This window comes from Solanum tuberosum, unplaced genomic scaffold, assembly GCF_000226075.1.
Source record: "Solanum tuberosum cultivar DM 1-3 516 R44 unplaced genomic scaffold, SolTub_3.0 scf00052, whole genome shotgun sequence".
Taxonomy (NCBI): domain Eukaryota; kingdom Viridiplantae; phylum Streptophyta; class Magnoliopsida; order Solanales; family Solanaceae; genus Solanum; species Solanum tuberosum.
The window spans coordinates 38,784-52,961 of record NW_006238977.1 but is presented as its reverse complement, the minus strand read 5'-3'; the positions used below and the strand labels follow the sequence as shown (position 1 = coordinate 52,961).

Genomic DNA, 14,178 nt, shown 5'->3' with positions numbered 1-14,178 from the left:
AAAAATAGGTGAAAACGTGAAAGATGGGAAAATATTTACTGAGGTTAGAACCTAGAAAGAAGGGTAATGGGTAGTGGATATATATATATATATATATTTATTTATTTTTTATTTTTTTTTATTTTTTTTTTACTAGTTAGTGGTGTAGAAGTTGGTTCAACGTTGGACTGCTTTGAGAAATAAAATGAAAGAAAAATAATAATATTTGGATATAAATCATTTTCTAAAATATTGACATTTTGAATAATTATTTGAAAGTGTAGATGTTTTTACTAATTATGTTAGGGATTGTGACTAATTTGCTAATTTTTCTCTTTTGACGGAAAATCCGTAATACATAAAATTCGAAATACAACATAATTGGTGATTTTTAAAACAAAATCAAAAGAAAATTCACTAAATAACTAGTGACTTCGAAATTACCTTTATCAATTGAGAGATTTTTTGAATTAATTGAGAGATTTGTTGAACAAATTGGGAGAAACTTGAAGAATTAGTTTTTCTTGAACAATGGTGAAAACGTGAAGAAAGAGAAAATAGGTGAAAACGTTAAAGATGGGAAAAAATTTACTGGGGTTAAAACCTAGAAAGAAGGGTAATGGGTAGTGGATGTATTTTTTTTTCTTTTTTACTGGTTAGTGGTGTAGAAGCTGGTCCAATGTTGGACTGTTTTGAGATAAAAAGAAAGAAAGATAACAATATTTGGATATGTATTATTTTCTAAAATATTGACAGTTTGAATAATTATTTAAAGTGTTGATGTTTTTTCTAATTATGTTAGGGATTGAGACTAGTTTTCTAAATGACGGAAAATATGTACTACATAAAATCTGAAATACAACATAATTAGTGATTTTTAAAATAAAATTAAAAGAACTTTCACTAAATAATTGGTGACTTCGAAATTACCTTTATCAATTGAGAGATTTCTTGAACTAATTGAAAGATTTGTTGAACAAATAGGGAGAAACTTGAAGAATTAGTTTTTCTTGAACAATGAGCGAGAAAACAATGGTGAAAACGTGAAGAAAGAAAAATAAGTGAAAACGTGAAAGATGGGATTAAAAATTATTGGAGTTAAAACCTAAAAAGAAGGGTAATGGATAGTGGATGTATTTTTTTTCCTTTTTACTGGTTAGTGGTGTAGAAGTTGGTTCAACGTTGGACTGTTTTGAGAAATAAAAGGAAAGAAAAATAATAATATTTAGATATGAATTATTTTCTAAAATATTGACATTTTGACATTTTGAATAATTATTTTAAAGTGTAGATGTTTTTACTAATTATGTTCGGGGTGTGACTAGTTCGCTTATTTTCTCTTTTCTCAATGACGAAAAATTCGTAATACATAAAATCTGAATACAACATAATTGGTGATTTTGAAAACAAAATCAAAAGAAATCTCACTAAATAATTGGTGACTTCGAAATTACCTTTATCAATTGAGAGATTTCTTGAATTAATTGAAAGATATATTGAACAAATTAGGAGAAACTTGAAGAATTAGTTTTTCTTGAACTATGAGCGAGAGAACAATGGTAAAAATGTGAATAAAGAGAAAATAGGTGAAAACGTGAAAGATGGAGAAAAAAATTACTAGGTTAAAGCCTAGAAAGAAGGGTAATGAGTTGTGGATGAATTTCTTTTTCTTTTTTACCGGTTAGTGGTGTAGAAGTTGGTCCAACGTTGGATGTTTTGAGAAATAAAAGGAAAGAAAAATTATAAATTTGGATACAAATTATTTTCTAAAATTCTGATATTTTGAATAATTATTTTAAAGTGTAAATGTTTTTACTAATTATGTTAGGGGTGTGACTAGTTTGCTAATTTTTTCCTTTTCTAAATAATGGAAAATTTGTAATACATAATCCGAAATACAACATAATTGGTGATTTTGAAAACTAAATCAAAAGAAATCTCACTAAATAATTGGTGACTTCGAAATTACCTTTATCAATTGAGAGATTTGTTGAACAAATTGGGAGAAACTTGAAGAATTAGGTTTTCTTGAACAATGAGTGAGAGAATAAAGGTGAAAACGTGATGAAAGAGAAAATAGGTGAAAACGTGAAAGATGGGAAAAAATTTACTTGGGTTAAAACCTAGAAAGAAGGGTAATGGGTAGTGGATGTATTTTTTTTCTTTTTTACTGGTTAGTGGTGTAGAAGTTGGTCCAACGTTGGGCTCTTTGAGAAATAAAAGGAAAGAAAAATAATAATATTTGGATACAAATTATTTTCTAATATATTGACATTTTGACATTTTGAATAATTATTTTCAAGTGTAAATGTTTTTACTAATTATGTTAGGGGTGTGACTAGTTTTCTAATTTTCCCTTTTCTAAATTATGGAAAATTCGTAATACATAAAATTCAAAATTCAACATAATCGGTGATTTTGAAAATAAAATCAAAAGAAATCTCACTAAATAATTGGTGACTTCGAAATTACCTTTATCGATTGAGAGATTTCTTGAATTAATTGAACTTTTTGTTGAACAAATTGGGAGAAACTTGAAGAATTAGTTTTTCATGAACAATGAGCGAGAGAACAATGGTGAAAACGTGAAGAAAGAGAAAATAGGTGAAAACGTATTAAAAGATAGAGGAAAAATTTACTGGGGTTAAAACTTTGAAAGAAGGTTAATGGACAGTGAATGTATTTTTTTCTTTTTTACCGGTTAGTGGTGTAGAAGTTGGTCCAACGTTGAACTGTTTTGAGAAATAAAAGGAAAGAAAAATAATAATATTTGGATACAAATTATTTTTTAAAATATTGACATTTTGAATAATTATTTTTAAGTGTAGATATTTTTACTAATTATGTTAGGAGTGTGACTAGTTTTCTTATTTTTCGTTTTCTAAATGACGGAAAATTCGTAATATATAAAATCCGAAATACAACATAATTGGTGATTTTGAAAACAAAATCAAAAGAAATCTAACTAAATAATTGGTGACTTCGAAATTACCTTTATCAATTGAGAGATTTCTTGAATTAATTGAGAGATTTGTTGAATAAATTGGGAGAAGCTTGAAGAATTAGTGTTTCTTCAACAATAAGGGAGATAACAATGGTGAAAACGTGAAGAAAGAGAAAATAGGTGAAAACGTGAAAGATGGAGAAACAATTTACTGAGGTTAAAACCTAGAAAGAAAGGTACTGAGTAGTGGATGCATTTTTTTCCTTTTTACCGGTTAGTGATTTAGAAATTGGTCCAACGTTGGACTGTTTTGAAAATAAAAAGAAAGAAAAATAAGAGGAAAAACATAGAGTGACACCTGAAGTTGTCTCGAATTTTCTAAAGACACATTAACTATGCAGACGTCCTATTGGCCCCCTAAACAATTTTAAAGTGAAACTATTACATCATTTTTCGGTCAATCTCAATTTTTAAAAAGCAAGTGTTATCACACACCAATCATTATGGGACACGTGTTAATTTAATTTAAAATATATTTTTTTTCATTTTAAATTTTTCTTTACCTTTTTTTCTCTCTCTTACTTTTGCTTATTTTATTTTTATTACTTTTATTTTAATTTCATCATACATTTCACTTCACCTTCCATCCCACTCTACCCACCCCCACTTTCAAGCTGACCTCCTTCCTCCATTTTCTTTCTTTCTTTCTTCTTTTTTACCTTTCACTTTCATCCTTCCCCACCTTCGTCAAGCTGTGTCCCTTTCCATTATTGTTTTTTTCTTCTTCTCCCGTCAAATTCCTCTCTTCCAGTGCATTATTTTTCAAACTTTGTTGAGTTAGTGATAACAAAACTAATTATTTTTCTAAGAAAATTTAAAAATTTGAAAGTATCATCAATTAATTTATCTTCTTTTCATATAACTAAAATTTAAAATAATAATTTTGAAAGAATAAATGTATTCTCCAAAAATTGAAAGAGCTTGATGAAATTCGGATAATAAAGTTAAATGATACCTCCTAATCATTTTGAAATCTAATGGGTTCATCAAATTGTTCGTTTTTTTTTTTAAAAAATTAGATAAAAGGTTTTAAATTAAAGAGACTTAAACTAATAATAGTTAAAAAAAAAAAGAAAAAACAAAGAGGCGAAATTGTGGTTAAAAATGTGACATTGAAAGTGGAGAGTTTTAACGGAGATGACAATGAATTTTTGAAGAAGAAAGAGGAAAAATAACAAAGAAAAAAAGTTAAAATAATAAGAAAAACAAGAAATTATATTTTATAACAAAATACCTAAAAAAATAAAGTTATATTCATTGGTCACGCTCTTTAAAGAGAGTGCATAGACTTTCTATGTCAAATGGACGAAAAATGATGTAATAATATCAGTTCAAGATTGTTTAGGGGGTAATAGGACGTCCGCATAGTTAAGGTGTCGTTTTGAAAATTCAGGACAACTTCAGGTGTCACTTTATGTGTTTTCTCTAAAAATAATAATATTTGGATACAAATTATTTTCTAAAATATTGACATTTTGAATAATTATTTTAAAGTGTAGATATTTTTACTAATTATGTTAAGATTGTGACTATTTTGCTAATTTTCCCTTTTCTTATTGAATGTGCCAAGTCAAAGTGAGACAAGTAAAAATGAACGGAGGATGTAACTCATAACTCAATAAATAATAAGAGGTCAAATGTATTAAATATAAATAATCAAATTAACCCTTAAATAAATAAGACACATGCTCATTAAATTATAATTATACCTAAATAGGAATTTATTGATAATAATGTTGCAATGCTAAATGGGTCCCAAGAATATTCATTTTATTTACCACAATAAACTAGGTATAAATTTAAGGTTGGGTATCACTTTTTGGGTACGGTTTGTTGGTAGTATTTATTAAAATGTCACCGCTTGCTGCTTCTCTTTTGAACCGCCATACCCTTTTCTTCTTATCCTTTCTAGAAAAACCCTAGTTAAACATTTTAGAGATTTTTCCCCAGCTGTTTTCTCCTGCCCTTTGTTGTTTTTTTGTTTCGTAATTTTGATTCGTCTTTGGATTTGTGAGTTACTTGACATGGATATCCGCAAGAGAAACAGGAATGAAACTGGTTTTAATGGCAATGGTGGTTTCAAAAAGGCTAAGCCAGGTTTGTGTTTATATTTTGTGCTTTTACTTTTAGATCTACTATAGGTTGCTTTCAACTCTCTTGTGATGTTGTGGTTGTAGAAGCATTTTTATTGTATTTCTGATAGGCTTTTTTATTCCTAATTTTATTCATCTGTCAAAAAATTGGATTTTGTTTTGATGAAAAGCTCACGCCAAGGCTTGGTGTTGCTTACTCCCTCCTCTGTAACTGACTGCAACTGAGTTTGATTTATTTAATATGTTATTGCCTATTGGCAATTGAAGAAAATATAGAGTGATGGGCGAAAAATTAGATTAGTTGAAGCAAAATTTATTATTCTTGGGTTGTTAAATAAATTTGAATTCTTCAACTGTGAAAAGGTTTGTATAAATATTAAAATGTGCTGGAATATTTTGTGGAAGGATGTTATTATATGAACATTTAATTATGTATAATCAATGGTTGATCTGGGATTTAAAGATAATGGGTGCTCTCTTGCATTAAGGGTAAACCTAAACTAATCACAGTAAAAAGAAATATTAATCTATTAGTTTAGTTGATTTTGGGTTAATTATGTATAATCAATTCAATTTTTGGTTCATATGATCATTAAACCAAAATGAGTTTTGTTTTGTTTTTCAATAGGTTAGATATGTTCTATGTTGACTGTCAAAGCAGAAAAAAAGAAAATTCCATTCAAGAGAATATTGTCTTTTAAACAAATACAAAGTATCAATGTAATAGATTTTTTTAAATAATTTGAAATGTCCAAATTAGATATCTTCTATAATATTCTTTGATGGTAATATTTTTCTAACCTTACATAATATCCAACAAGAGCTAGGCTTACGAATAAAACATTTACTATTATATTATGGGAGTGTGGAGCTTGACAGAAAAAAATTCCAAAAGTATACGAGGGTGATGTGTCCCAGTAACTCTTCCATTTTCCGTTTCACTTTTTAACCTAACTTTATATTTTCTGTCTAAATGAATTGGTCTCTCTTAATCAAAGATATGATTAATATCATTTCAAACAGTTCAGCGTAATTACTAACCTATTCTAAGGAAGAAATGTGAATATGATAAATAAAAGAATTCTTAGGCAAGGAACTGCTGACCTGCCTTTAGAAGGGTTTTCTCATAAATTTGATGTCATTAGTTGATTTTGTTTTAGTTTCTGCACAAACTTGTTAGAACGTGGGACTTCCATGTTGGAGTTCTCAAGCTCGAAACCCCTTGCCAGCGAAAGCAAGGGGTCTGCCTTCTGGATCGAGCTCGTTGCACCGGACTTGCCTAGTGCGGGTTACCTCTCTTGTCTGGTTTGCGGACTATTGCATAGGAGCGGGAGTTTTACCTTGCGCACAGGGTAGTGGTCGCCGGTTTCCCTTGTCATAAAAAAAATAAGTGGTAAATAAATAAGTGAGAGAAAAATCTATTTTGTCTAAATTTAACTTGAACTAGGAAAAACTGGAAAAGGAACAAAAAAGGAGAACAAGGAATGAGAAGTGATAAAAAGGAAAGAAAGATTAATGTGAAACTTGGTTGAAAAAGGAAGGAAAAGATAGAACATTATGTGAACAAATATCAGATTAACATACGGTAAAAGCCAAAATAAAATACAATAGCGGATATTGTTCAAAAGAAGGATGGAACCCTTGACCTTGCACAACCAAAATCCTGCCTTTTGGCCATAGCGCCCAGCTTCTCCAGGACAATGGGTGCTAACTATTCTATATGGCATAATTTAAGAAACTTCTACATAATTAACTGAATTTGTGGGTGGGTGCTTAAGCACCCATAAGGGTACACATGGGTCTGCCCCTGTATAGAAAACCCTAAAGAACCTCTAAATTGAAATTTAATATAGTTACGTCTGCTTTGTATGATGAGTGGAGTATCTTATAGTATTCACCTTATGTCACAAGGTAATTATTGTTATGCCGGTAATAAGAAATATAATGTCTGTCTAATTTAAATCTAGCATCAATTTTAAACAACTCACTAAATTCTAACTGGTAAAAAAATAATTAATTTGGTGCAACAGAAATGGACTCGTTATCAAGTGGTATAGGAAGCAAATCAAAGCCGTGCACAAAGTTTTTCAGGTACAAATCTTTGCCTATCTAATGTAATGTTGAAGCGTAACCCTCAATTTATTGTGGACTTCAGTTGATGTCCAGTGCAACAATTCATAATTTCTAGTACTACTACACTTGGCACAAGCGCCAAAAGAAAATATTCTGCTCGTGAGATTCCCAATAGCTCTAAAAGCATAATGATAATATTTTTTGCTGAGATAAATATTGTCAGCTATTACGTATTCGGAGAAATTATAAAGGTTACATACAAGCTAATGTTAACAATCTTTGCCGAGATAGCATTCCCAGCTGTAATGGAGATGGAGTGAGAAAACAATATGGTTACTCCGTGACATTTATGGTTTCTTATGTCCCAATAATCATCTAATTGTCTGCCTAATAATTACTGTGACTGTTGTTATTGTCCTTTCTGTAATATATTAGATAGAATGTATGTGATTCTTCCTGTTATTTACCAAGGTATGCTAACTTTTCCAGTTTAACTCTTGTAATCTGCATAGGAATATCAATTAATATTAATGATTTTGATGCCCATAATCTTTTGAACTTGCTATGACAGTCTGAGAGCTATTCTAAGATGGTTTACCATCCTAATACGTGAATTACTGTTAAAAGTTTTGAGATGGAAATACTTGGGAATCTGTAAGCTCCAATTCTGTTTACCTCAATCCTTTGTGCATCCTCTAACAGTTGCCATTAATCACGTGAATAGTTCTGCAGTGAAGTTTTCTGAGTCCCCTTTGATGGTTGGGAGAACATAGAAGTATATATGCTTTAGATTTTATTTTGATTTTAAAAGAATAATGAGATCAGATGGAAGTGGTGTCCTACTATTTGGGTCATGACTGTTGATTTGCACAAAAGATATGGCCTAGCCTTTTCCCCACTAAAAGCGTTGATACTTTGTCTATGGATGAGGGAGTTTTATGTGTTAATTATTTTTTAAACTCATTTAAGTCCAGCCAGTCTGCTTTGCTTTCTGTGTGTTCTTATTTTTTCCAGCCAAGTTTGTAAGCTAGAGAAGTTTTGCAAGGGGGGAAGGGGTATTATTTTAAATGATTTTTCTTTTCTATTGGTTTTTTAAAACAAAATTTGATGTCGGTGCAAACTAATAGTCTAAAATGTCTGCTTTCGAGCGGGAAAAGGCAAGAAGCGCTCATCTTCTGGGAAGTTGGATTATATAATCTGGACTCTCCAATCCTGCTTCATGCTCATTGTCTTTGGAAATTATATTATATAACTCTAGGCTCTCCGCATCCTACTTCATGCAGCCGGCTTACATGATTAAATCGATCTTAAGTGATGACTGTCAAACATGATAACTTCACTTAATAGCCCAGGGAAAAGATCCTTATTGCTTGGTTAGGTGTAATTGGAGAATTTGCATTGTATTTAGAGAGTACTTGTGCTAATATTTTAGCCTAGTTGTGTGGATAGAGTGATATTCTGCTTGCGATCTGCTGTCTGCGTTATTCATGCTTCTAAATGAGATGGGAAATCTTCTTTTAGGCTGATTTTTGAACTTGATCTTGTTCTTCTGCAGCACTGTTGGCTGCCCTTTTGGTGAGAACTGCCATTTTCTTCATTATGTTCCTGGTGGCTATAATGCTGTGGCCAAGATAATGAATATTGCACCATCTCCAGCATCACCTATTGCCAGTGGGAATACTCCCGCTGTGAAAACCAAAATTTGCAGCAAGTTCAACACAGCTGAGGGATGCAAATTTGGGGACAAATGCCGCTTTGCTCATGGGGAGTGGGAAATTGGCAAGCCTATTGTGCCATCACCACGTGCCATGGGTGTTGGACCTATTCCTGACCGTTTTGGCGGGCGAAGGGAGCCTCCTGTTTCGGGAGCTGCTGCTAGCTTTGGTACGTCAGCCATTGCAAAGATCAGCGTGGATGCTTTCCATGTGGGACCCATCATTGGAAAGGGCGGAGTGAACTCTAAGCAGATCTGTCGGCAGACAGGAGCCAAGCTGGCAATCCGTGAGCATGAAATAGATAAAAATCTGAGGAACATTGAGCTTGAAGGTACATTTGAACAAATTTCGCGGGCTAGCGCCATGGTGAGAGAGCTGATCAGCAGCCTTGGGTCAGTTGGTGGCCCAGGAAGAACACCTGCAGTACAGGGTGGACCTGCACCTCCAATGAGCAACTACAAGACTAAGCTGTGCGAAAATTTTGCTAAAGGTTCTTGCACTTTTGGAGAAAGGTGCCACTTCGCCCATGGTGATGCTGAATTGCGCAAAACAGGGGGGTGAGCTTTACAGGTACCCTAGTCTCTGTAGTCCCTTGCTATGTGGAAAGCCCGATTGTGCTCATTGTAATATTCTCAATTTTTGGTCTCTTGTAATGCGCAATTTCGTGGTATTAAGTAACTGTCATTTGAATGGAAAACAGAAGTACCTAGTTTTAGCTGTGACATGTTTATTAGCTTTATTCCCCTCTCCCCTTCCCCCTTCTTCTGCTATATTCCATTTTGATTGAAAACCCAAGTTATAAAAAAGGATAAAGTTAGACAATCTTTTAATTTTTATATATCTATAATTCTATACTATATTAGAAATATGAAGGTTTTTAGAAAAGTTGATTGAACTTTCTGTCCTTTCATTAAAACTCACTAAAATTGTCATTTATTATTTTTTCTTGAATTATTATTTGATCTTTTATTTGTTTAATTTTAAGATTCACTTTTAATTAGAATTTCTTTATATTTTAAATTCATTTTTGGGTCAAAATTTCTTTCTATATAGAATTCACTTTTGGTGTAGGATTGTTCAACATAAATTGCGTAGGCGGCGAAGGAAAGGAAAAATTAGATTTATGTTCCAATATTTACTACCGCATTAGTTTAATGTAATATTTTTTTAATGCAAACAACAACATATTTAGTGAAATTTCATAAGTGAGGTCTTTGGAGGGTAGAATGTACATAGACTTGGTAACTACCTCATGGAGGTATAGAGATTATTTTTGAACAATGATAGGCTCAAGTGCAACAAATTCAGGTACAAAGGAGACATTAAAGAAAATACAACAAGTGATAAGGTATATAATGCGATAGTTGAAACTTACTAACAACAAACTAGGATACATTATAGAAAACAATAAAATGATAAGCTCAACTAAATAATACTAACCACTAGCGACCCTAAGGACAATAATTCAAAACACCCCTTTACTAGCCTTCTACCTTAATGTGTTATCTATATCCTTTTATTTAAAGATACGTTATCGGTAATCTAAAGTTGCATCATATTTTGTTTATCACATTTTTTCAATACTTTTTTAGCTTACCTCTGCCTCTCTTCGTACTCGTTATAACCAACCTATCATACCTCCTCAATGGTGCGTCTACACATCTCCTTTTCACATGTTCAAATCATTTCAGTCTCACTTCTCTCATCTTGTCCACTATTGAAGCTACTTCCACCTTATCCCGAATAACCTCATTTCTAATTTTATCGCTCTAGTATGATTACATATCTACCTCAACATCCTTATCTCCACAATAGTATCGTGGAATTTTTTGACTGACTAACAATTTGCCCTATACAACAATGTTGGTCTAACCGCCACTCAATAAGATTTACATTTGAGTTTCGACTGTACCTTTTTATCACATAGGACATCAGAGGCGAGCCTCTAGTCCATTCACGCTGCACCAATATGATGTGTGATATCATGTCGATGTCCCATTCCCTCAAATTATAAACCCAAGATACTTGAAGTTGTCTCTCTTGGAAATATTTTAAGTGTCAAGCCTCACTTCCATGCCTAACTCATGCATCATCATGAAATTTGCACTCCACATACTCTATCTTGGTCCTTACTAAATTTGAACATTTTAATCTCCAAAGTTTGTCTCCACACCTATAACTTAGCATTTGCGCCACTGCACGTCTTGTCAATTAATACTATGTCATCCGATAGTAACATACACCACGACACTTCATCTTGAATATCCCTCGTCAATTCATCTAATATGAAGGCAAGACTAAGAGTTGATCCCTGGTGTAACCCTATCTCCACATGGAAGTGCTCTGAGTTTCCTTCTACCATTTTTATCCGCATTTGAGCTCCTTCATACATATCCTTTAGTGCCCTAAATATAGGCCACTGATACACCTCTAGTCTCCGGGCATCTACACAAAACTTTCCTTAATACTTTGTCATGGACTTTCTCAAGGTTGATGACCATCATATATAATCCATTCTTTATTTATTGATACTTCTCCATTGGTCTCCTCACACGATGGATGACTGATGTGGTCGTTCACCTTGGCATGGATCCAAATTTAAATCTTCTTAGTCTTTAAATTTAAACAGATTGGATCTTAAGCTCTAAGCTATCTATATTTTCATTTATTTTCCTTTTATTTTTATAAAAAATTAATTTTTTTAATCATCTAGAAATACTTGAATTATATATTATAATACTACTACTACTAATAACAATAACAATAACAATAATAATCATATATTATTATAAATGGAAAAAAAAAAATTAAGCAAAAGTTAGATTACCATTTTACCCTACATTAAATTAAAATATTATAAACTATTTTATAAGTTAAATTTTAAATGATAAATCGTCATATTAATACATGATTCATCTATTTCCACTAACTCTCCATTATGTAAATATAATAACTCCCACTAATTATGTTATTATGATTTTTACTCCCAATTATGTGTTTATGAACAGAAGTCTAAATATACATATTAATTAACTTTTCATCTCTCATAATAATTATCTTCTTTATTAGGGAAAAAGGACAAATATATCCCTAAATTATCGAAAATGATATCTAAATACCCTTCGTTATACTTTTAGAACTCTCATGTCCTTGCCGTCCGAAATTTGGAACGTATATACCCTTTCTACTAAAGGAGGGACACGTGTCTCAATCTAAAATGTCTATCCGAAATTTATTAAATTTTGACCCATAATTTTAAAGACCCACCCAAAATAATTTTAAAACCCACCCAAATAAGATAATACCCACCCCAAATTATAACCCAAAACACTTCTCCATCTTCTCTAGATTTCTCGGATTTCTCAAAGAACTTCTAGCCAAGTTCTTCATTTTTCAAGATCCAATTAATTAAAAGCTTCAATTTCCTTCCCCACCAAAACACTTGAACACCTCATTCGCATTCCCAAACTCCATCAACACCGAGTAACTTTCGCTCGTCCTTTTGCCGCCTTCAAAGCATCGGAGGAGGTAGTCCCGTTGCCGTCGTCGCCGCCCTGGTAGAGCAACAACAGATGCTCCAGTTGTGGATGAGGTGAAAACGGAATTTGACGTGGTACTCAATAATTTTTTCAAGTAATGTTAAAATTTTGTATCTCGCACTTTTCAACTGATCAGGAGAGACAACGATTTAGACGATGAGTGGATACTCGAATTTCAAACTTCACACTACTGAAACTTCCACTTGATACCCAAACCAATGATTGCTTCTGCAAAAACAATAATCGAAAGAAAAACATCACTAATATGCTAAAATACAATTGAAAATGACATGTCATGAAAAACTAAGAAGAAGAGACGCATTGAAGAGGCAGTAGTTTACATTGAAGAAGATGAAATTGGAAAAAAATTCACTGAAGAAGAAGTGATTAATAGATGAAAGAGGCAATGGTTGTTGTTGCCTTTTTCTTTTTCTTTTTTCTTTTTTTTTTTCATTTGGGTTAGTTGGTGCGTTATAATTTTTCGTTTAGGTCAGTCCGTGGGTAATAATTTGGGTCGGTATTTAAATTATCCGGGTCACGGATATTTTAAATTTTGGGTTAAAAATTAAATAATTCTAGGTGGGTCATTGAGATGATGTCACATGTCTCGCCGTCTATCATAAGGGTATATACGTTCCAAATTTTGAACGTTCGGAGATATATTTATCCTTTTTTCCTCTTTATTATATTAGATATGTTAATACGCATTTATGTATTACCTTTCGGTATCCTTTCTATCACTTTATCTATGCACAGTTTCATTATTTTTTTCTTAAAAAAATTATTGATTTTTGTGGCTACTTTTCAACACCCGTTAGAGGTACATAATTTTATTTTTTGGCTCTATTATTAGTAATTAGCACAAATGATTCTCTCTTTAACCCATGACATTTGAGTTTTCATTTTTTTCTATATTTTTTGTTAGCACAACTATATATATATATAAATATATATATATTAGGTAGCAACAACTCTAACTTAAGAATTTTTTTTGAAGGTTTCATATGATGACTTTGTCATTCCTTTAATTCGATGTGAGTTTAGTTCTTTTAAAATATTTTGTAGTTCATATATATAGTATTCTTTTTTATCTACAAAATTTAATTTTGAATGTAGTTATGCAAATCTTACTTTTGATTTTTTTGATAATTCATTCATTTATGTTTTTTTTCTCCTAAAAAAATATAAATTTATTGATGTGTTGTTTTGATTTCTGATTAAGTCGGTGAAGTTGGTTTGGAAAATTTGAACTATTCGATAACTACATGTATTTAATTTAGTGTAAATTTCATATATGACATATATTATAGTACTATTTTCAAGCTATAGCAGTAGATTTAGACTTTCAAGCTATATCATTAAAAATTTCAGGTTATAACAAGTTTACCAAAAAAAAGAAATGTTTTTATTAATTGGAAAAAACTTTATTTTAAAAAAAAGATAAACGAAAATTAAAAAAAAACGGAAAAAATGGAAATAGATGTATTAATTAAATTTGAATTGATTGATGATAATTATTAATTAGCATAAATTTAGGAGATTCAAACTAATTAGGAATATTTGTTTTCCTTAATTCACTCTAATCTGTTAAAATTAATTAAAAAGTCTTATTTTATCCATTTTCAAAAAAACAAAATAAAACCAGATGTAATTGATGTTGGTGCAACATTTAATGATCTCTGTTTTAAATTGTAAGATTCGTTTATTCCAGTATTTATACAGATTGTATACAACTTCATACATCTTTAAAAATACTTAATCCACGCTTGTTAAGA

General features: G+C 31.3%; 1 protein-coding gene across 1 annotated transcript; it reads left to right on the top strand.

Annotated features, from left to right (window-relative positions):
• The first annotated feature begins 4,808 nt into the window (after nucleotides 1-4,808).
• Nucleotides 4,809-9,686, top strand: LOC102590737 (zinc finger CCCH domain-containing protein 31-like). Its single transcript, XM_006343969.2, has 3 exons — nucleotides 4,809-5,080; nucleotides 7,107-7,167; nucleotides 8,705-9,686. The coding sequence occupies exons 1-3, from the start codon at nucleotides 5,008-5,010 to the stop codon at nucleotides 9,423-9,425; spliced, it is 855 nt and encodes a 284-aa protein (XP_006344031.1). The 5' UTR covers nucleotides 4,809-5,007; the 3' UTR covers nucleotides 9,426-9,686.
• Nucleotides 9,687-14,178: the final 4,492 nt, after the last annotated feature.

What these genes read in the sequence shown, in the direction of transcription:
- LOC102590737 (XM_006343969.2), top strand. Translation starts at nt 5,008, where the DNA reads ATGGATATCCGCAAGAGAAACAGGAATGAAACTGGTTTTAATGGCAAT. An exon ending in TTTCAAAAAGGCTAAGCCAG is followed by an intron (nt 5,081 to 7,106) that starts GTTTGTGTTTAT and finishes TTGGTGCAACAG; the next exon opens with AAATGGACTCGTTATCAAGT. An exon ending in CCGTGCACAAAGTTTTTCAG is followed by an intron (nt 7,168 to 8,704) that starts GTACAAATCTTT and finishes GTTCTTCTGCAG; the next exon opens with CACTGTTGGCTGCCCTTTTG.